Source organism: Camarhynchus parvulus, chromosome 2 (assembly GCF_901933205.1).
Source record: "Camarhynchus parvulus chromosome 2, STF_HiC, whole genome shotgun sequence".
Taxonomy (NCBI): domain Eukaryota; kingdom Metazoa; phylum Chordata; class Aves; order Passeriformes; family Thraupidae; genus Camarhynchus; species Camarhynchus parvulus.
The window spans coordinates 57136986-57158787 of record NC_044572.1 but is presented as its reverse complement, the minus strand read 5'-3'; the positions used below and the strand labels follow the sequence as shown (position 1 = coordinate 57158787).

General features: G+C 39.5%; 1 protein-coding gene across 1 annotated transcript in view; it reads left to right on the top strand.

The window, feature by feature from the left end:
• ITGA9 (integrin subunit alpha 9) overlaps nt 1–21802 on the top strand; it is a 246282-nt gene that overhangs the window by 194113 nt on the left and 30367 nt on the right. The window contains exons 24-26 of the mRNA XM_030971864.1: nt 8324–8449; nt 9024–9143; nt 10822–10923. Of these exons, the coding sequence (XP_030827724.1) occupies nt 8324–8449; nt 9024–9143; nt 10822–10923 (348 nt within the window). The remainder of the gene's footprint in view (nt 1–8323; nt 8450–9023; nt 9144–10821; nt 10924–21802) is intronic.

Genomic DNA, 21802 nt, shown 5'->3' with positions numbered 1-21802 from the left:
AAACTTCTTAACATCAAAGAAAGTTTTCTGTGACTTCCTAGTTGGGATCTTTAGGTGAAACCAGATTTGAACAAATTCTCAGGCATTTTCCAGTTGTTTTGACCAAATCTTCTGTCTATGAAAGTTCTATGGTATTTGTATAAGCAGTGGATTTCTTTTGAAAATTCTAAAGAGAATGTTCTTGGAAAAGGCACTTTGAATGTAAAAAAATAATTGTCTTTCAGTAAAGTGTAATAATATAGAAATCAAGGCCATTGAAACATGGGAAAAAAACGCTGTGATCCATATATTAAATCAGGCCACAGCAACACAATATTGTTGTCCAATTGTGGCCTGCTCATTATTAGCTTCTAAACTAAAGTAAAATTTGTCAAATAACCTAGGTATTGAAATTTTACAACACTGTCCCCCCCATAAAATCATGACTTTTCAAATGAGTGGCAGTTTGATTGATGTTTTCGGTCAGCTGAAACTGTTGCTACTTTGTGAATAGCCCATAGCTCCTATTTTTTTTGCTGAATATGTGAATTCCAATTTTGAAAAAGATGCCTTATTTGCCTTTTGATAAAAAGAAATTTCAGATAAAGAAAGATGTGAAATAGAATGGATATATAAATAATCTGTTATGAGAATGATGAAGGAAGCAGGAAGTTTGGCAGATTACCGTGATTAATCATGTAGTAATCAGGAGTTTTGCTGTGGTGTGGAAAAATATATATATAGTTGGTTTTTTTGTAAGCTATCTAGCTAGAGAAAGAAGCTCCTCCTGTTGAATGAAAAGAAAGTCTACAATTTTTTAAATTTTTTTTCTTATTTTGAAGGAGTTAGTATATGAATTCACCATTTTTCCATTGGTAAAGCTTTTCCTGCCAAAAACAATGAAGAAGGAAATTCAGACAGTAACTGCTTGGTAAATTCTTTTAATATACAGTCCTGTTTTAAATTCTGACTCTTAGACTAGCTTTTCTCTTCTCTAACTAATGTGCAAGATTTGTGGTGTAAATGAAGGAAGTAAAAGAACAAGGAAGCGTTTAAAACAATGGTATCTGTGTATATGTGGTGACAGAAGGGTTTTCCTCCCTGTTCATGTATCAGAATGAAAATAAGCGTCTTGTATTGGATTCCTCTCCTGGCTTTGAAAGTACATCATTCCAGTCTTTTGCAAGGTACCAGATGGTATCAAAAGTATCAATAAACCATTTCTTGGAGGAAATTCTGAGGATGTCTTGGAAACAAATGACATTTTCTGCTTAACTTAATATATCTCCTTCACCCCTCAAGAGGTTTTTTTGAATGAAAATGACCATTTAATCTTCAGTTGTCTACAATAGATAAGGAAAATCATCCCCTTGAAAGTCCTGCCTTTTCTCCACTGCTTCTAAAGAGAGTTTAGATCTTAGATACCTTTCTGATACATTCAAACATCTGCTTTAGTGAAACAAAACACACGAGTTGTTTGAGCCCTGCAGGGAATGTACTTACCTGCACAGTCTTCAGAGCTCCTCATCCTAACATCAACACAGTCCATAGGGAAAGTCCAACAACTAGGTAAAGAACAAACATGGGCTTATTTGTGTTTAATACAGAAAAGGATGTACTATATAGACACATAGAACCTAGCTGATGGAACATCAAATGCCAAGTGATCTCAGGGGCTTTTAAAATAGAGACATACCCTGAGAATTATATATTGCCAATGTGCAAGAATCATGCTTATCAAATCTGATTATTTATTTAAACCATATATTAAGTGCATCAGAAAAACATCTGAGGGTGTTCCAATCAGGTTAGCATGATTTACGCCAAATATGCATCTGGTGCATTCTCCTGTTGTCTACAGGAACAGAAGCAAGAGCTATGGTTTACTCCCCCTCTAAGCTGATTTAATGCTTTAGCATCTCCACTTTGTTTCTACTTGCCTCTTCTCATGGCCTTGTAAGGCTGCTTATTGGATCTGTGGACTAAAAGTTTTCAGTGCCATCATTGCTATTTTTAGTTGAAATCTTTCAAGAGTTGGGTAAACTGGGTTAATTTTTTAAAATTATTTACTGTTTTTTCAGTGGTTCTTTAAATTTGTTACCAGAATCAACAAGACTGCTCTGATTCAAATGTATTTCATTATCTGTGAATATTAAACATTCTTGGCATATGGTGCAAGTAGTCAGATAACATATTTACATAACTTATTTGTCTACTGTTGAGTCTGACCTTGTCTGGAATTTCTTGTCAGTTCCCTTTTTTTCTCAGTGTGACATGTTAGATTAGCCCTGTTTATCAATTATTTGTTCACTTAATAAAGGGTGAATCAGTATCTTTGAATCAGAATACTTGCACACATTTTTCCCCTAATACTAGGATGAATGTGCTATGGTTAGCAACAAAGTCAGACAAACACATCTGTTATTTATTTTTCAAGTTTGAAAACTTGAACCACTGCTTAGTTATTAATACATAAATAAATCAGTTTGAAAAAACATACAGAAGAAAATACGTAAAAGCTCTCTGCCAGACCACAGCCAAACTCTTAGTCCTTTGGAGTCAGTATAGCCCAGGGATGATGAGAAAGGCATCCATTACAGAGTTGAACAATGCTAAAAATTTTGTGAAATGACTGGCCTATGTTCTGACCTCGAGCATGTTTCTTGGAAGTAAAATTGCTGCTCCAAATATCTTGTGTCTCATAATGTTTTCCCTAAACTTGCCCACACACTTTTTCTGAGGTTGGATGTGGGTTTTGTTTTATCACATGCCCTCACGTGTGGATTCCACCTTCCACCTTGCTTTGTATCAACTTAGTTCTACTGACTTCCAGGCCCTCCCACAACTATTGATGATTTAGCTGAAGAGGGGAATTCCCGACTTACTGGAAGAGCTTGGAAACCTTAAGTTTTAATATCATAATGAATTCTTTTGCCTTAGTGGAAATCTAGTGTTGCTAGTATTGGGAATGAGCTGAAGATATATATTTGCTCGCACATTTATTTTGTAAAATGTCAGTCAATAAATACAGGAATAGCCCTTGGCTTCTTACATACAGCAGTGCAACAGGGAGATTGTACATAATGCTTTGTTGGAAGCAACAGCCAGTTTTCCTCCTGTTTTTCTGTCTAATTCTTCCAAGAGACTCCTATCACTTGCACATACTTAACCCCACATCAGCTGATAATATCCACTTAGTCCTCAACATTTGGTGCTTGGTCCTCAGCTGTCCTGTCCAGCCCATTTTGAAATTGTATTTGATTTCCTTCTCCCAGGCTGACACCTTGTGCTGGATACAAGGCCCTGAAAAAATGGGAGGTCTTGCCTTTGATGCACGTTAATGGGTTGAGGATAAATCTAGAAGGGGCCACAGGCTTTCAGTTTACCTGTGAAGTTTATGTTACAGGTAATGTAGCCTAAACTCTTAAACTGTTTGCTAAAAGTTTGCTAAACTGCAGCAATTTCTGAAAGGCCCCAAAGGCTTGGTAGAAATTGCCATGTTCTGAGAGTAGCTATAGATGGGCAGAGATGATCCTGCAAGTACCCTGAAGGTGGGAAACAGAGATGATAGCAGAACAGGAATGTGCTGAGGCAGCAGCTATATTATTTCTCCTTGAAACTCCAACCACTCCCAGGTGACTTGGCTTCATGGGCAGCTCTTGGTTATTCTCTGTGTTTCCGGGAAAATGTGTGGTGTTTTTCCCCTTTGCACTAGTACTTCCTTCTTGGAGCTGCAGACTAGGCCCAAGTATTCTCATAAATCCCTACACCATGCAGGGAAAGTCAGAGATGATGATCCTTATGTATGCAATAAATTCAACATGCTATTCTCATACAGCCCTATTAAAAATCCTGCAGGCTTTTTAGGCTGTGATGTGTGTGGAGTGCACATAATATGTTTTACATACAGCTGTAACACTCTGAAACGTCCTCCTGCCACTTTTTCTCAAGAGAGATGTAATCTTACATGATGAAAAACCATTTCTACTTTATGGGTTTGCCTCTGCTCAACCTGTAAAGTAGCATGAAAAAAAGTAATTCATATTCAAATATTCAGAATACATTAAAGTCATCCTGCAGTAATTTCTTTCTTGTTGCAGATAGAGCATTTTAAATGCATGAAATAACGCGCATGTTTTCCTGGTGGTTATATCTTGTCTCTGAGAAATTTAGTGGTTTGTGCTGACACCAAAAAGTTGGCAGAGTAAACCAGTATACAGCTGGTCCTATTTAAATGTCTCTCAAGCATGTTCATAGGATTTTCACGGGGAGGGCAATTTACAGTAAATTAACAAAGCTAGAGACTAACTTATCTCTGAATGAGTGTGTGATCATTTATAAAATCATAACAGAATGGTGTGGGTAGAGGTAGTATAAGGGATTTTCTGCTGTTCTGCATAATGACAGATTAGTAATATTATTAGCCTTTGCAGGGTTATAGTGACATGTAGAGGCCTGTTATGCAAGGTGCCATGACAAGTCTGTGTAGTAAAAATGTTCTGGCTTGTATCTTCTTACATTTATGCATGTTACATGTATATGCACACATGTTGAATACAATAGGAGACTACACATATATATACATACACATATGCATGTACAGACACACACACACACACATACACACACGTATATATATATATATATATATATATATATATATATATATATATATATATATATATACACACACACACACACACACACATATTCTGGAATGAGTAATGATTTTCAGTCCCTCAGATTTTGGATGGCCACTAAAAACCGTCTGAAAGGTCATGATTTTCAAGTGCCACAGATGTCTAAGTGAGGCACCTGACAATAATGTGTTATTATTGAGAAATGTTGAAGGCTATTCTGACATCCAGTGGTGTCCAAGAATGCACGTGATATCTGAGTGCAGGCTGTGCCGCTGCATTAATCACTCTGATATTCCACAGTGAGAATATCAGAATAATTTTTTTAACATTTCTTTACACTGGGGCTGAGCAGGTTGACAAAAGTTCCTTTGAAATTGAGGTAAAAACTAGAAAAAACATTATGTGTGTATTGATGTTAAGTATTTTTCAGCCTAAGACAAGACACTGCTAGAGGAATGGGAACATCCCAACCATAGTAAAAAGAAACGACTGTCAGTAAAAACTTCTGTGGGAAGATTTTACTTTTGCTCTTGATGTTGGTTTGCCTCGTGTGAAGGTTGAAGACATTCAAGATAGTGAAAGCATGCTTCATTCAAGTAATGAAAATGACTAATAGTAGATATATCAAATCTGTGTGAAAAGATTTTATAAAATGTTTGGATTTCCATCAGACAACTACCCTCTTACAAATTTTTCAGTTTAGAATTGGAATTCTGAAAATGTAATTTCTTTGCAAAAAATGTATTTTTTAAAATTAGAAATGTTTTCCAGGAGTTGAAGGCTAGGATCAATAATTAGTAATACTTACTTCTGTGTTACAAAAATTTTACACTGTTACCACAAAAAACCTCATGATATGTGTGGTAGCCTAGACTGTATGTGATGACATAGACCACTGAATATAGAGAAGAAGAAAGAGTAAAAAATAATTTAAGATCTTTGAAATTAGACTCTTTTTTTTTTCCTGTAATGTAAAACTGTTCAGTGAAATCTGCTAGGTCAGCCATTAATTTGTGGCTGCAGCACATTCAGACCACAGGACCAGACTCAGAGCAGGTTAGAAAAATGTGTAATATGAACACAGGTGCTGAAGATGCTATGCAGTTAGCCTGGTTTACCTTTTTCTTTGGCCTGCTTTATGTGCTAACATGGACTTTGTGTTCTGGGTATAGATTTTAGGTACACTTCCAGTACAGATTTATCTGTAGGCACCAGACCAGTGCACCAGACTGCAAATTATTTTATTCAGGACTTAATAAGTAGTTTCTGGAAAACAGAATGAAACAACCTTCAGCAGAGACAGCTCCAACAAATCTCCTTGGAAATCCCTTCTTGGAAGGCTGCAGGGCTACTTCTACTTGGTACCTTTCTTGGGAAAGGTTTTTATTTCCCAATCTGTAGTTGTAATGTAGGATTTAAAAGAGCCTGCCTTTTGTGCCCCTTGTTCCCTGCCCCAGTTTTTTGAGCAGTGCACATCTCTTTCAACATCCTATGCACTGCTCAAAAAAAGTCTCTTCTGCTGTTTCTGTAAGATGTTGGATACCAGATCCTGGGAAGACCACTCTGGTGGTAGTCTTTATCTGTTTATAGGCTGCTGAGAAATGGAGAAATGGAAATTTTCGAAAAGCTTTGGAATGCCAGGTACCCTGAAACTCCAAGTCTGATGAAGAGCCTGGCTTCCTTCCTACTGCATTTCAAAGACTTGTACAGTTCTTGCATCTATAACTCATAAACATTTGGCCAGAAATTTCCTTGTCTGTGTATCACAAGGTGGCTGGGATAGCATCATGTTTGAACAAGAAGAAAGTCTCAATGAGGCTCACAATACAAATCTTGATCTGTATTTCAGAGATGCAGTTCTGTCTCAGCATAATGCAAACAGTTTTGTTCTAAGATTTTATTTAACTAGTTGTCTTTCTACAGATGAATATGTAATTGAAAACAAAGTTTATTGAAAAGTTGCCACAAGTTTTTTCTGGCTGGTTTACCGAACACTTGTGCGTGTAAAAATTGAGAATAACACATGATGCGAAATAAAAGTGTCTAACAGTCATCCTAATAAAACAAACAAACCAAAACCCCTAGAAAATATCCCACCAAATCAACTGTGGCCAGTCCTTTCAAAAGGATGGATTTGCTTCTACCTTACCATGATCCATCCACTTAGAATTTTTTATTAATTTTTTCCCCCTTTTGCGGCTCTTTGGCTTCCAAGAGTGCCAAAAGAAATGGATTTCTGCTCAGTTGCCTTGCATCCTTTCCTGTCTGCTGCCTGCCAGCTTATGCTGATTGATCACAGGTACACAGATGTGTGTGATCTAATTTCTGCCCGGTTGAATTCCCCCAAATTCTGCTGGCCAAATAGCAGTGTCTGCCTTCTAGGAAGCAGCCGCTGCCTTTGGCTGATAAAACAGGGTGTAGGTGACCTGATGGTCTGTTCCAGAGCAGTGCAGGTAACAGGAGGTGCTTAGTTCTTGCATGTTTCCCTCCTAATATGGACTGTAACACTGGATTTATAATCCACCTCATATAGGGTTGCTATGTAGTTGGCAGAGAGGAAAGGTATTTCCAAGTTCAGAGTTGAACCTCTGGAGGTGCCTTTCTCTGTTTCAGCTGAAGTGTTTTAAAAATTATGCCAATTTTCAGTTTAAGAAAAGATAGTAACTTCAAGTAGAAAGGACCAGGTTTAAGTTGCTTCATGCTAAACAATTCCTTTTAGTCTTGTGAGACATTTCTGTTTTGGCTCATTTTTACACTGTACTTTTACGAGATATGAATCAGGACTATTTAGGAAGTATGCCAAAAGTTTGTGTACTACGAAAACTTGTACTCTCCTTGTATCTCTGCATAAATCTAATGACATCTGTAATTTAAACTTTCAGGAATAAATAACAAGTATTTAATAGATGTGAGAAATAGTTACTCCCTTTTCATAATTTTAGAAAGGTTTGTTAAACCTTATGCAAAATACAATAGAAGACTGAATAGAGAAAAGGTTACAATGCTGGGAGCAAAGGATTTTCCCCACCATGTGCTCACCCACACAATGGAGCTTTCACCTTTTAACCCTTTAGCCCCTCCCAAAGTTCTGTCCATCGACTGCTTCTTCACTGTCCAGTGGTGAAGTTTACTTCCTCAAATCCTGATTGGAGGTCAGATGTTGCCATAGTGACAATCCAACCCTCTCAAATGTCCCAACCCTGGCTGTCCATTGATAACAATGCAAGGGGGTAAAACATAACTATAAATTTATAAAACTTTTCTTAACCTACATACATGATATTTGTCTGTTAATTGTGAGAGTCAATCATCACAATACTCATCTATCACAATAGATGCCTACTATTTCTGTAACTAGGACAGCTATTGATTTTAAATGCTATGTCATAACATATATTTTGCTGAGGTTTTTCTCCTCTATCTCCAGACATGTAGAACACAGATACGTACCCGTGAGCTAGGTTAGACATATTCATATCCTGTCCAGTCAAAGCATTTCCAGTGCATGATTATCTGGTTTACTTCAGATACTTTCCTTAGGGTTGTTTGACTCCCAAGGTGGTTATTTTTCTCTTTTGACTATTAATAGGAGTCCAGACATTTAGCTCAGATTAAGGTGTGTTTTTACAGACAGGCTAATTCAGCCTTCTTGTGTAATTTCACTAATTCGGAATACTAATTGTGATTTATAATTGTGCTTGCAGGTTGGTCAGGACAAAGGAAGCTGTTCTTTCCATAGAAACCACAGCCCATGTGTTGTTCCTCAAGAAAATGAAAACATTTTCCACAGAATATTTGCTTTTTTCATGAAGTCTGGCAGAAAAGTATTGGTAAGATACAGTACCGCTTATGGCATCACTTGAACATACAGCATATTTTACAAAACATTTTGCATGGTTTGGCATGATGATCTGAAGCAGATAGTTCGTACTGGGAGGACATGTAATGATTGTAATTGTCTGTTTTTTAAAAGTAAATAGGAGGTTTCAGGAAGTGCAGTGGAAAGGGGTTCAGCTGACATGGCAGCACACACTTGTTAACCAGAGCCTTTGCTCTCTCAAAGGCATGTGGGAGCAGTGGGTCACTGCACTGTACTTGATGCCTGACCTACACAAAGGGCTGGTGTGCAGCAGCAGTCCTGTTCCCTCCAGTTTTGAATGCTTGCCTGGCTCAGCAGCTCTGTAGAGGACTGAATTTTACCTGGCTTCCTTTCAGGCAGGCATCTGTAGCCAGCTATCTTCAGGTCTTGAAAGTTGCTATTTCAGTGCAAGAGTGCTGTATTATAGCAGTTATATAACTTAGTTTTCTGGTGTGTTTGCTGTTTATCATTTATCATTGAATTTTACAATTTTTCATTTAATTTCTACCTCCTTTGCCTAACAACTTTTTCCATATTTCCTGTAGGACTGTGAAAGACCAGGCAGATCTTGTTTAATTGTACACTGCAACATAAGCTCACTACCTAAAGCAGAGTCCTGTGATATAAATATCTACATGCTGCTGAATACCGAGATACTCAAGAAAGTACGTGGTCTCCTTGTAGGTTGTCTTTAATGCCAATTTAAGTGCGCTTAGGTGAACCAATAAACTCAAAACTTCAATTTCTTCCTCTTTACTAGTGTGTGAAAAATAATAATGGTATCAAAGAAAACAGATCTACTCATTCACAGCGTGTACAGAGGTGTTAATCTTAGTTCTTACCCATTACCCATTAGAATAGAAATAAATTTAGTTCAGAAATTTATACATTGAAAAATTACAAATGAGACCCCTAATTGTGTGCATGATGTTTAGGCTAGAGATTTCTGAAAATCTCATTGATTTCTGTAAGATTTCACTCTAAAAAAATGTAAGTGAATATAAACTGTGACCAGCTATGTATTATCTTCCCGTGTAAAGAGAGACATAGCAGTTATTTTGTCATTTTTACTTCAAATTATTATTATTCAAAGAAGATGCATCATGACCACATTAATGCTGAGCTTTACATTTGTGGCAATAAACAAATGGTTGCCATTTAATTTCTTCTCTGAAGCTGCTGAATGAAATAGTAAATCTTTTAAATTTTTTGTGATTTACTGCATTTTGACCTATGTTCCTTTACTTAAAAAAATGCTGACTAATTCTGGCAAGATGCTGTAAGGTTATGAGGGAACAAGATAATTGAAGGAGAAAACTGATAACATGAACCTATTAAAATAAACCTGTCTTTCATAGTTGTTAGATTAAAAGCATCAGAGGGAGCCCTTATTAGAAAACAATTAATAGTATTGAGGTTTTCCAAATGAAACCAAAAAGTCTGTTAATGTTTGTTCATATTTGAAAACAGTAAGTACAAACACGGCCAGAAGTTTCAGATGTTTGTTACATACTTATAGAAATGCTGAAATATGCAAATAAGTAGTGTTTACATATTTACACAGTTTACAACTGAGTGCATGCAAAATATGCTTCTTGGGATATAGCCAGGATTCATCCCATTGCTGGGTCCCTTCTAAGATTACTTTTAGCAACACTCCCTTAAAAGACATAGAGTGTTTACACATGTTTGAGTATCACTAGTGCATGCTGTTTTCTACTTATTACATACTCTTCTCAAGGCAAACCACATACAAGTGAGTAATCTGTAAGTTGAAATGTCATCTTATTGAAATATGCATGTTAAAATGCACCGGGCGTTTTATTGGAGAAATATGCATTAATGAGAGGAATTGTACAGTGAATAAGATAGTTGTCATGCACAGATTCAAATAAGAAGTTCTCCCCCGGGATATATTGTTGTTTATCTCAGTTTCTGTATATCATTTTTTTGTTCACTTGATAAACAAATTGGAACATTTTTCACAGTTAATATTGAGCCTGCCTGTGTCATTGGAAATTCTCTGTATTGCTTTCATGGTAAATGTGGGAAATATTAACAAACCAAATACAAAGTATGTGTTTAAAGTCTAACATACCTGATTTTGCTATAATCTGAAATAATGTGCTCAGGTATATCTTTTATGAGCATAAAGTATATTTTTTCAAAGCAGAGTTGTAACCAGGCTGGTACTTAACTCCAACCTAGCCTTCACTAAGCGTTGTCTGGGTGTATTTACTATACTGGCCATTGTTTGATGGTTTGTTGGGCTTTTTTTGATGGGGGTTGGTGCTTTTGTTGTTGTTGTTGTTAAGGCCAGTTTTTCGTCTTTTTTCTTCTCAGGACAGTTCATCGGTCATCCAGTTTGTCACAAGGGCAAGGCTGCAGGTGGACCATGACCTCAGAGTTGTGGAGGTGCCCAATGGGAACCCAGAAGAAAAACCAGTGAGTACACTGCAAAATTTCATTAATGACTTTTGAGAAACAACACTCACTTTTAAATTTTCAAAGTTTTATTAAACTTTAACAAAAATAAAACAAAGGACTGAATAAGGAAAAATTTTACAGCTCTGAGAGTCTGTGTGACCAGCAGCCATGCACTCATTTACAAAGTGAATGCTCTGCCTTTTATACTCTTGGCCCCTCCCAAAGTCTTGTCAGTCAACTCCTTCTCTGCCATCCATTGGTGGAGATCACTTTCTTACAACTTGATTGATGGTCAGATGTTGCCATGCTGTGCCTCCTGGTAACAAGGTTGCCCTCCCCTAAATGCCCAGACTAGTGACAACAATATAAGGGAGAAGGGGAAGAGGATTATGGGGAGAACATATAAAAATAACATAACTGTATATATAAAACTTCTCAACATACACATAATATTCATCTCTTAATTGTGAGAGCCAGCCATCTCATTACCCATTTATAATATGACTGAAGTAACACCTGACTGTGATACCCATGTCTCAATGGAAATGGAAGAACCCAGTATCTCTATGACAAATATTTTCAACTGTAAAAGGTTTTAGAATATCTAAGAATGATAGGCACACTGTAAAATGTGTCAGATTGCTATTTTTTAATGTTCAAAATTTAGAAATGCTTTTTTTCTAGAAATGCTGGCTCTGCTGTATTTCATTGTTATTTAATGCTTAGAGAAAAAAACAAAGAAAATTAGGCAAAAAAAGAAATTGTCCTTTTCTATTCTCAGAAAGCCTTTCATCAGGCCTTGAGTCGCATTATGAAGCTCACTGTGTATGTGTTGGGAAGCTATCTTAAGCTTCAAACAAGAGCTCGCTTCCAATTCCTGGAAAGCCCTAGCTGTAAAAGAGCATGCTTGAAATGCTGTAGCCATGTAACATTAATCTCTAATTTCAAGTATTTTCTCATATGAGTGCCAGTTCTTCTCTACTTTATGGTATTTCCATATGCCAGCTTCAGTATTGCTGTATGCTTTGCACAGGGCCATGTTCAGGCACAAATTTAGGATATGGCTTGGCTCAAGGTATTAATTTTTCTGTGTTCTCTTCTTGTGATATGCAGAAGGGAAGAGTAGTTGTTGCAAGCCACAACTATTTAGCTGGAAATAGAAACTGGAGAAAGAAAATGTCATTGTTCAACCTCCTCTTTTCCTTCTTAAAGCTCATTTTTCACTCTTCATTGACCAGAGACTGCTGTACTGTATCCATTTGGATAGCAGCTCCTTTTGTACAGTTGTGCATGGACTTCCTATGAGACTGTTTATGACAGTGTTCCCTAACCTTTGTTAGACACTTTATCATGCTAAGGTTGAAAAGGCTTTTTGCTTTCTAAGGCTAAATGTGGGCTTATTATCATTTAATTTATTATCATTATTAACATCTAAATGGTTTTTAAGACCAGGTACCATTATTTCAATTGGTGCTATTACATTATAGTGTATAGTATCAGAGTGCAAATTCTCTGTAAAAAGATAAATTGAGACAGAAGACAAACAGAAAAGGAAAGCTGATATTTTTATGGTAGTATAAGAAATACCAGTGGACCACCCATATAAACAACAACTCTGTCAGAAACTTCAACAGTGAGTGTGAGTGAGTATCTCTAAGTTGGGTAGCAGGTTGCCTTTGAAATTAAACCATTTTTAAAAAAAAAATATGCATTTGTGCAATTCTCAGAAATAATTTCTCTGGATTTGGATATGATTTTATGTGATTTTTAATTATGTATTTTTGGTTCTGGTTACAATAGGCTGCTTGAGCTCTTATATTAGACAAATCACATGAAGAAGGTGATCAGAGTTTGGATTTGGCTCTGTGATGACAGTGGTACTATCATCCGTATATATTGTCTGAAACTGGTGTCATATTTTCAAGGGGCATACTTTATTTTCTTCATCATATGAGTTTCCATGAAGGTTTGGTTCTCTTCTTCTTGGTCTATGAGCAAAACCAACAGTAAGCTCCAAGAGAAAGCAGTAGTCAAATACCAGATTGAAGAGTCCATATTTTCTGCTTGCTGCTTGTGTGCAGGAAGAGGAGAAGTGCTCTTAAGGAGCAAAAGGACAGCCTTTGGAAGGAAGGATTTTACTACAACAAAACTATCCAAATGCCTCTGAGTCTTCCTGTATGGAAAGTGAGGGAATGCAAAGCTGACTGCATGAAAAGGCAACCCCAGATAAAATGTATGCAGGTCCTGCAACACAGTGACCTGTAAAGCTTAAGGCTGCTGTCTGGTACTATCCACTGAGTACAGGTATGCTCCATCAAACCTCTGAACCTTTTGTGCCTTCTGGATAGCGCCACTGTTCTTTTATTTCCAGTTCAGTCACTCTAGGTTTAATGCATATCCCAGGTGACCCAAAATGTTACTGTATCCCCTATCTATTTATGCCCAAAATTGTTACTGTCTCTTTAAGACCCCTGCGCGAGAAAACAGAATAGGGAGGTGGTGCCCAGGGCTTTTTAAAAATTGGGACGCTCGGGGATCTCTCCCTCTCCCTGTTTGGCTTGCCTCTTGGCCTTTTCTTGCCTCTACTTGCAACAGTACCAAGTGGAGAATCAGCATTTTGCAATCAGAAACTGTTTCAGAGTCTTTCAGAGTTTACTGTTATTTTGCAACACCTGTGGACGGAACTAAACCAGAGCTGGTCTGGTGCCAGGGTACCGCTCATCAGTGCTGAAAGTCTATTCTTCCTTTCCTCCTCTTCCGTCGGAGTAGGGACCCAAGGCAGCAACACCAAAACTGGCAGAGTCCAGCAGGTGTCAGGAGGCGGCAGCAATTGGGAACACTGATCCCACACACCCCAACAATTTCTATCTGCCACTAGTACTGCTTCAAAAGCTCCTACCTTCATGGGAGGGTTTGCTGCCATTTTCCCTTTGTCTTTAGAACCATACACTCAGCTGTGGTGGGCAGCATCTTAGGATGGGTCACTCTGCAGATTCAAGTTTCTCTTTGTCTCTGGTGGGCGTCTGTGAGAAATAGCAGTTTTGTATCTAGTGACTGTTTACTGTTATTTTTTTGCCTGTTGCTGTTTTGCTGGCTAGTAAACTGCTATTTTTTCACTTATATCTACTAGTATTCGGTTTCTTCTTATCAGTGGAAAGGGATTAACACTAAGGGAGAGAACTCATTGTAGGGTGTTCCCTTTAAATTGTCTTAAACCAAGACAATGCAACACAGTCAAGTGGCTGTCCTCCATGGGTTTTTTCTGCTCAGAAGTTAGGTATGTTTATGTTTCCAATGATAATATGTTTTGGAGAAAAACAACAGCGAAAATAAAACTTACAAAAAGTCAGTTTATGGTTATGAAGACTTGGAAGCTGTCTTTATATGCATATTCTGTGCAAAGAGATTTAAATGTATATTCATGAACCTAAGCTTTAGCTGTCTGCCTGCAGCATTGAGGACTCCTGACTTTGGCCTGTTCTCCATGTCTGTGTTGAAGCAGCTTTTGGTACTGGACAGTGTCCATGATGTTCCAGTTGTTTTTTTTAATGCATGTGGGAATACATCTTCCACTGAGCAATCCACCAGCAACCTCTCATTTTTTGGAAACACTCAGCATTTTAAGGTATCAGATCTCCCCAGTTTACCTTTTTAATATCTGGCTGGAGCTTTCTCCAGCAGCTCTGCATCCTCCTTGCCAGCAAATTACTTGCTGCCATATAGTTTTTGTCATGTTAAGGTATTAATTTTATTTTACCTTTCCATTTGCTGCTATAATATTCCTTTTATAGATTTTCTTGTCTTTACACTGCAGTCTCTCAAGTAGAAACATACACTTGAGTAAAGGAATAGAATACACAATAACAATAAATTACAGTTAATTTCCCTGGGATAGAGACAAGCAGGTTGCAAGGAAACTTGAAGTTTGTATTTTTAAAGAAAATACTGCTTTTCTTAGTATATGTAAATAAATAAATATATTCTGGTTTGAAAGCAAAACCAGTGAGAGACTCCAAGTCAGAAATACAATTTATTAGGAAAAGGCAAAAAAAAAAAACCTGAAATACATCCAATAATGCAAAAGAAAAAAACCACTGACAGAGTCAGAATACGACCTGATACCCTGCTGGTTAGGGTGGTGGTAGCAGTCCAGATGAAATGGTCTTGTTGAAGTGGTGATCCTGTAGAAAAGATCTGGTAGCTCTTGTCCTCTGGAAACCAGTGGGTAAGGGCTGCTTGTGGTGTCCCAAAACCCAGATTATATCCAGATGGGGATGCTTAGCTCCTCCCCCCTGGGCAGAGATCTCGCAATGGGCTGAAATCGTTCTGAGTCATGCGGTGGGGTCCTTGATTTCCCCTTAAACAGAAATGGCTCCCAGAGGGAGTTATCTCTGAATCGTGAGGCAAGACATTGATGGGTTCATTAACAGGAGATAAGGAAAAAAGATGCCCCTCCTGGTTTCAACAGCTCTTGAAGATGGGGATAGAATACATGTTTATATTGTAACCTAGGACAATGTAGAAGGTATGCATATGCTTATATGTACAGACATAAAGGAGAATAGTGTCTTTACTGGTGAACTCCCCTCAAGCATAACAGTACTTGAATGGAAAAGTCAAGCAGCAATGCAGTGTGGTTTGAAAAAACAGAAATAATCTAGGTGATAATACAGAAATAGAATAGCATTTTTTTATAAGCACAGTGTCTCCCATGGTGCTGTGGTTCATGAGGCAGGTGCCTAAAATTTATTTAATATACATGAGCAAAAAGAAAATTTCTCAATTTGCATTTTAAATCAGCTTTTGCTGAAGTATGTTCCTTTTCTTTCTGAGTACCAATGCAGAGTCTGTTCCTCTTCCAAAAAGGGCTTTGACAGAGTATGAACTTTAATTACTTTCAAAAATTCCTACTCAGTTAACTTCTTGCTTACATGCTTTACTGAAGTAAGGTGTTTTAAAACTTCTTAAAAACAAAAGTTCTGTTTCTTCATAATTTGTTAACCAAGATACAGCTGTCAGTATATAGCAAGTGTTGGCACAGGTAGAAGATGAACTGGTAGGTGCTCTTGTACATCTGTGTTCAACATTGCAAAAATCAGGGGTTGGGTGGAAATCTCAGTTATTTTCCAGAAGGGCAGTTACACTGTGTAAAACCTGATTGAGGTATGAGCTACATAAAGCTAAATGGCAAGCTGCACTGCCTCCTGGGCTTCCCTACTTTCAAATCCTGCATGTACAGTGCAAAATGGAAAAGATAAATATGAAACTAAAAATCCTCATATGTCAAGACAGCGATGTTTTTCATGTTTTTTCCATGGCATTTTATCAGAATCTGAAAACAAACATCTAATCCACTCTGTATTTTGTAACTGTTATATGTGCTTTCTGTGAACCACCTGCTGCCCCTACTGCACCCTTTGGGATATTTTGCCAACACCACGCCCCTTATCTTCAACATCAGTTACTCTTATCACTTCTGTCTTCTCTATAGGTCAGAACTGTGGGAATTGTGCTGAGATGGAGGTTGCCTTGTGCTCCCCAAACTGTTAGCCACCCTGTAGAGTCTGTGCTGCTGGGATGGAAAGGACAGGGAATTCAAGGTTTGCTCAAGAACAGCTTTTAGAGACTGCGCAATGGCCAGTGGGTCCAGCAGCAGGTGGCAGATGGTGTACTTCCCTTTAGTACCAATTACCCTCTGCCTCTAACCTTCCCCCAGGGGTAGCTTGCTTCCCTGGCATCCTGTCACTGACCGTATTGTCTTCTTCCTGATACTCCAGATACACAATATACTCTGACTGCTCAGTCTGATTCAGTTTGGGTTTGGCTTGGGTTTTTTGTTGTTGGTACCTTCTTCACCAAAACTCATTGCAGTTGCTGTGTATTTATGCAGGCAGATTTTGAGGACTTGAGATGGCTAGGGACGTTAACATTCACAACATCTGTGCTCCTCTCCAAACTACAAAGCATTGAATGGGGTTTTTTATGCATGTGTGTTGATTCCAGACTGCTAGAAGAAATCAGACAGTAAGAAGCTGCTGCTCTACCCTATTAGCTCAAGCTGTGACTGCAAAAGCTACAACCAAGGTCTTCTAGCCAGTGTGCTTCAGACCTGAAATGTGAAGCTCTTGAATCTCTATAGAGATTACATATTATTTCATCTCTGAAGCTTTTTCTGGTTCTGTCTTTTGGTAGGATGAAGTGCATATAGGTCTATTGTGCTGGAGGTTGTGATATGTTAACATTTGCTTGCTGAGTAGTGGAAAGAAGGCACCAGAGACTGCTTTAAAGGTCTCTTCAGTAAAGTTGGCAATACTTAAAATGTAAAGAGATTGGGTTTTTTAGAGGCAGAAAGGAAAATAAAATTAATGTCTTGCTATCTAAGAAGTAGTCATAAGACCAGTGTCCGTAAGATGGATGCTAACCTTAGGATCTGTGAAAACTGGACTGCCACATCAGATCATCTTTCCAAGCTGCTTAGAAATACAAGTGTCTTGGCTAAGGAAAGCAGGAGCCTCCCTTGGAATGGAAAATATGACCCCCCTTCCCTCCAAATTATTATAACTTTGAAATTAAGGGGCTTTCAGGCAAAGATACAAGATAAAGAATAACATGTCATTACTAATGTGTGTATGCATAACAAGGCGAGCATCAACAACAATGTCAACACCAACAAACATGAACAGAAATCCCAGTAAATTGTATCTTGCCTCTCCTTAAGCCATTTCCCCTTTGGTGCAGTTACGGTCACAGCCGGCAGGGGTGCTGTTGGCTCCCGGCCAGGCAGGGCAGGTGCAATGATTCCCCTGCAGCTGCAGGGGGCGCTGTGGCGCCGCCTCGCTCCACACAGTAATGGCAGAGGCAGCCGGCAGAAAGGGATGGAGAGGGGGCTTCCCTTACAAACTCACTCAGCCCATCCTTCTGCCCACTCTGGATAGCAAAAGAGCTGTAGCAGAAACCTCAGAGTGGCAAGCTAGGAAGGCAGTGATGAGCAAAGTTCTGAGGTGGTAGATGAGATGTATCAGAAGCTCAACAGTTGTAGCTGGAACTGCGGGGCCTCCCTGCAGGGCAGGGGTGTGAGTTACAGTGTAGCAAAGAAATCTGGGAGCAGTGGGAAAAACCAGTGGGGGCTGGGCAGTGGCCGCTGGGCTCCTGAACATGGCTCCTGAACCTGGCCGGGAGAGGCTTCCTTGGTGGAGAAGGGGGCTTAGGGATCCTGGGGTTTCCCCTGAGGGACCTGAGTGGATGCTGAAAGTCCTTTTTCAGTGAGGTAGGATGTAAATAAGGTTCCCAGTTCAGTGGGACCTCATGAGCAGAGGCTCGCCCCACAGCAGAAGAAGCAGGAGTGGGCTTGGCTCCAGTGGTTGGCAGCGAATTCCCTCCAGCTCAACCGTCCTCCTCTGAAGCTGAGAGAGAGACAGAGACAGAGACAGAGGTAGCAGCTGCCTCAGCCCTTTCTTTTCCCATCCAAATTCTTACAGTATCTCTGCCCTTCCCAGAGAAACCCCTAGGTAAACAGAGAGAGTAGCCAGCTGGACCCCTTCCCTGAGCTGTGGCCACTTCTTTTCTCTCTCTTAAGTACCTGGTCATTATTGTCTCCTAGTAACATATATGGGGAGAAATTCTTTGAGAGAATCTTAAACCCCAACAACAAGGAAGGCAGAAGATCTGTGTTTGATCCCTATTTGGTATTTCCCTTACACTGGGTGTGAGGGACAGTCTTAAGTCTGCTTAAGAAGCTCTCTGTTCTGCAAAATATGTTTAAAAGTCTGACAAAGGCTTTGTGCTATTATCTAAAATGCTAGAATTATTTTTTCTTGGTTGAAGAACTGGTCCATGTTTGAGAACTATTTTGAATATTGTGATACTAGTTATGGGAATATGTTTGGATAATGCTAAATATGTAGAGCTTAGTTCATGTCTATTTGCTATGTTTTCAAGTCTTGTTATCATGACACCAAAGCAAGGTCACTCATGGTCATCTTTGAGAGGTCATGGTGATCAGGAGAGGTGCCTGAGAAATATCACCCTGGTCTTGAAAAACACCAAGCAGGACCCGGGGAACTACCAGCCAATCAGCGTAACTCAATCTCTGGAAAGGGAAAGGTAATGCAGTGTCTCATTCTGGAGGCCATCTCTATCCACATGGATGACAAGAAAGGGATCAGGAATAGCCAAAATGGATTCACTAAAGGCAAACCATGCTTGACCAACTTGATGGCCTTCTGTGATGAGACAACCACCTGGATGGATGAGGGGAGAGCAGTGTGTATTGTCTACTTCTATTGCAACAAGGCTTTTGACACTGCTTCTCACAATATTCTCATATGCAAAGTCAGGAAGTATGGACTGGATTAATGGCTAGTGAGGTGGATTGAGAACTGGTTGAACAGCAAATACCAGAGTATTATAGTGGCACAACGTCTAGTTGGAGGCCTGTCACTAGTGGTGTCTGCCAAGGTTCAGTACTGGGCCCATGTTAGGTCATGTGTGTGGGGTGAGGGGAAAGGAGACAGAGGCACTCACCCCCGATGTTGGTGTGGCACAGAGGAAGTTTATTTCTCCAAGCCCTTCCTTATGCCCTTTTAAAGGGCATTTTGGAAGACCTGGTCTGTATGTTCTCATGTGGTCTGAACTCCACGCTCCCTCGGGATCTGGCCAGTGAAATGCTTGCAGCTTCATAAGAGACCTGACTGGGAGAAGCCCCTGTCATTCAATCCTGGGGCTTGGTAGCAAGCTCACATGCTATTCAGTAATATCTCACCCTTCCTTGTTTAATAAAGTTCATAACTTGTTTTCTGTTACCCATCTGCAAAGGCCTTTTGCAAACGGGACAACAGAAGACAGCATGGGCCAAATTTGCATGGAAACTGCAGCATTTATGTTCAGGATGTGTTGATGGAGAACTCAGGCCACAGACACAATACTTACATGTTACAACTTACAAAAAACTAAAACCATTCAACCTTTAATGCATTTAACCCTTACAGAAAAACACAGCTATTAAAAACAACCTGTAACCCATTTATCCCTTGAAGAACCCAACACCCAGAAAACAATATGTAAACAGAAAAACAGTTTGTAAACAGGAAAATACTTCGTAAACAATTCAAGTCCTTACATTGACTGTCTATGAGGTAGGTGGTCATTTGTGCTCCATTGTTCTGTTGAAGAGACATCAGAATGCTGTCCAATGTCCTTTACCTTGGATTTCATAGGAATATTGTACTGTTATATGGCTTATTATAAAACATAAGAACATGACACCACTGAAAACTCAAAAAGGGGGGGTGTATCTTCACCCCAATCTTTCTTCCCTCTTTTCTTTCTATAATAAGTAGAAATAGAAATAAAGCCTGTAATTTTTAACAGCATTAATAAGGTAGGGGGTTGCTGCAAGGTCTCTTTTTCACTATGAGCAAACTTGGAGGGCTACTTCCGAACGAAGCCTGTATGCCTGTCTGAAAAGAAAAAGGTTTAGCTTTTTTGCACAGAATCTTTACTAGCCAGGTTCATAGTTGATTAGGCCAATGACTTGGTTGGGAGAGATTTCCTGCATTCTACATTTTAGAAACAAGTCTGTATTAATAAAACAAAAAGTTTTTAACATGAATATCTTAGTGGACATACCCTGGATCTTACCCATCCTTCTTGAAATATCGTGACAATAATTAGTAGGAGTATTAAAAAAATACATAACAATACACACACAATGCTTCCCTGATGCACAGTAGTAATAGTCTGAGACAGAAAGATAACACTTTACTGATCATGGGCTTATTAACTTTAGCTTTAACAATTGCAAACAAAACCAACAAATATTGTATTATGAACTCTTTACCCTTTGCAAATGTTTTCAGATTACTAGAATTTCTGGGAAATTAAAACCTTGTTTTATTAAGGGGTAACGTGGTTGCAATGCTTTGTAGGGAAGGAAACTTAGTGTCTGTTTGTCTCTTTACCATCCATTAGCAAGCAGCTGCCGGCCTCTCGCTTGGCTGGATGACGGTGATTTCAGCTGCTGTGAGGCATTTAACCCATGAGTCCCACTCCATCTCTTCAGGCAGACTCGACCCTTTCTGTCCCTGCGGTACCACACCCCTTCCTGTCTCCCTGCACTGCCCCTTTTTGCAAGCAGGACCTTTGCAAGGGTTTTTCCCAGGCTCTGCTTCTGAGTTCTGCAGCTCTCTTTGGAAGCCAGCTTGGTGGTGGGGCTGCTCCCCCTGGAGGTGCGGCCAGGCTCCACAGAGGCTTGGCTGTGTCCCTTAGAGGCTGGATCAGGGGCGGGGCCCCACCCTGCCCCACCCGGCCCCATCCCATGATGTTGGCTGGATGGGGAGTGCTACTGGGCCAGTTGAGGAGGGTGTGGGGCTGATCCCATTGACCATGTGGCACAGAGTAATGGTTGTGGAGTTTCTCCTGGTCCCGGAAGGTGTTGGAGCGGACGCCCCACAGTCTGGTCCCCCGGAGCAGGGCAGCGTGGTGTGCTTGCTGGGTCCCATGATATAAGGTCCTGAAGTGGCTGCATAGTGATTACAACAGTAGGCAACAGGTGTTTCAGAGCTGCTGGGGCTGTGTAACCTGCCGAGATTATGACGGTCGCCATCTCTCCACATGGCTGGATTTCACAATCTGTCCTGCCGACTCCCTGGACAATGCCAGCATCTGCCAGTATTCCCCCACTCCCCAGGGAAACAATCCCTCTTTTTTGAAAGAAGAAAATCAGTACCTTCATCATGGAGATTTCTGGTCCCAGCATCCAAGCTCCCATGGTCTTTGTTATAGGTAATAAATGATAAAGCTGAATTAATAATCAAAAAATAGGTTTTTATTTTGTGACCAAGATTCGATCTCCAATAGCCACAATCAAAGGGACAGCATCGAGCCCAGGATTGGCACT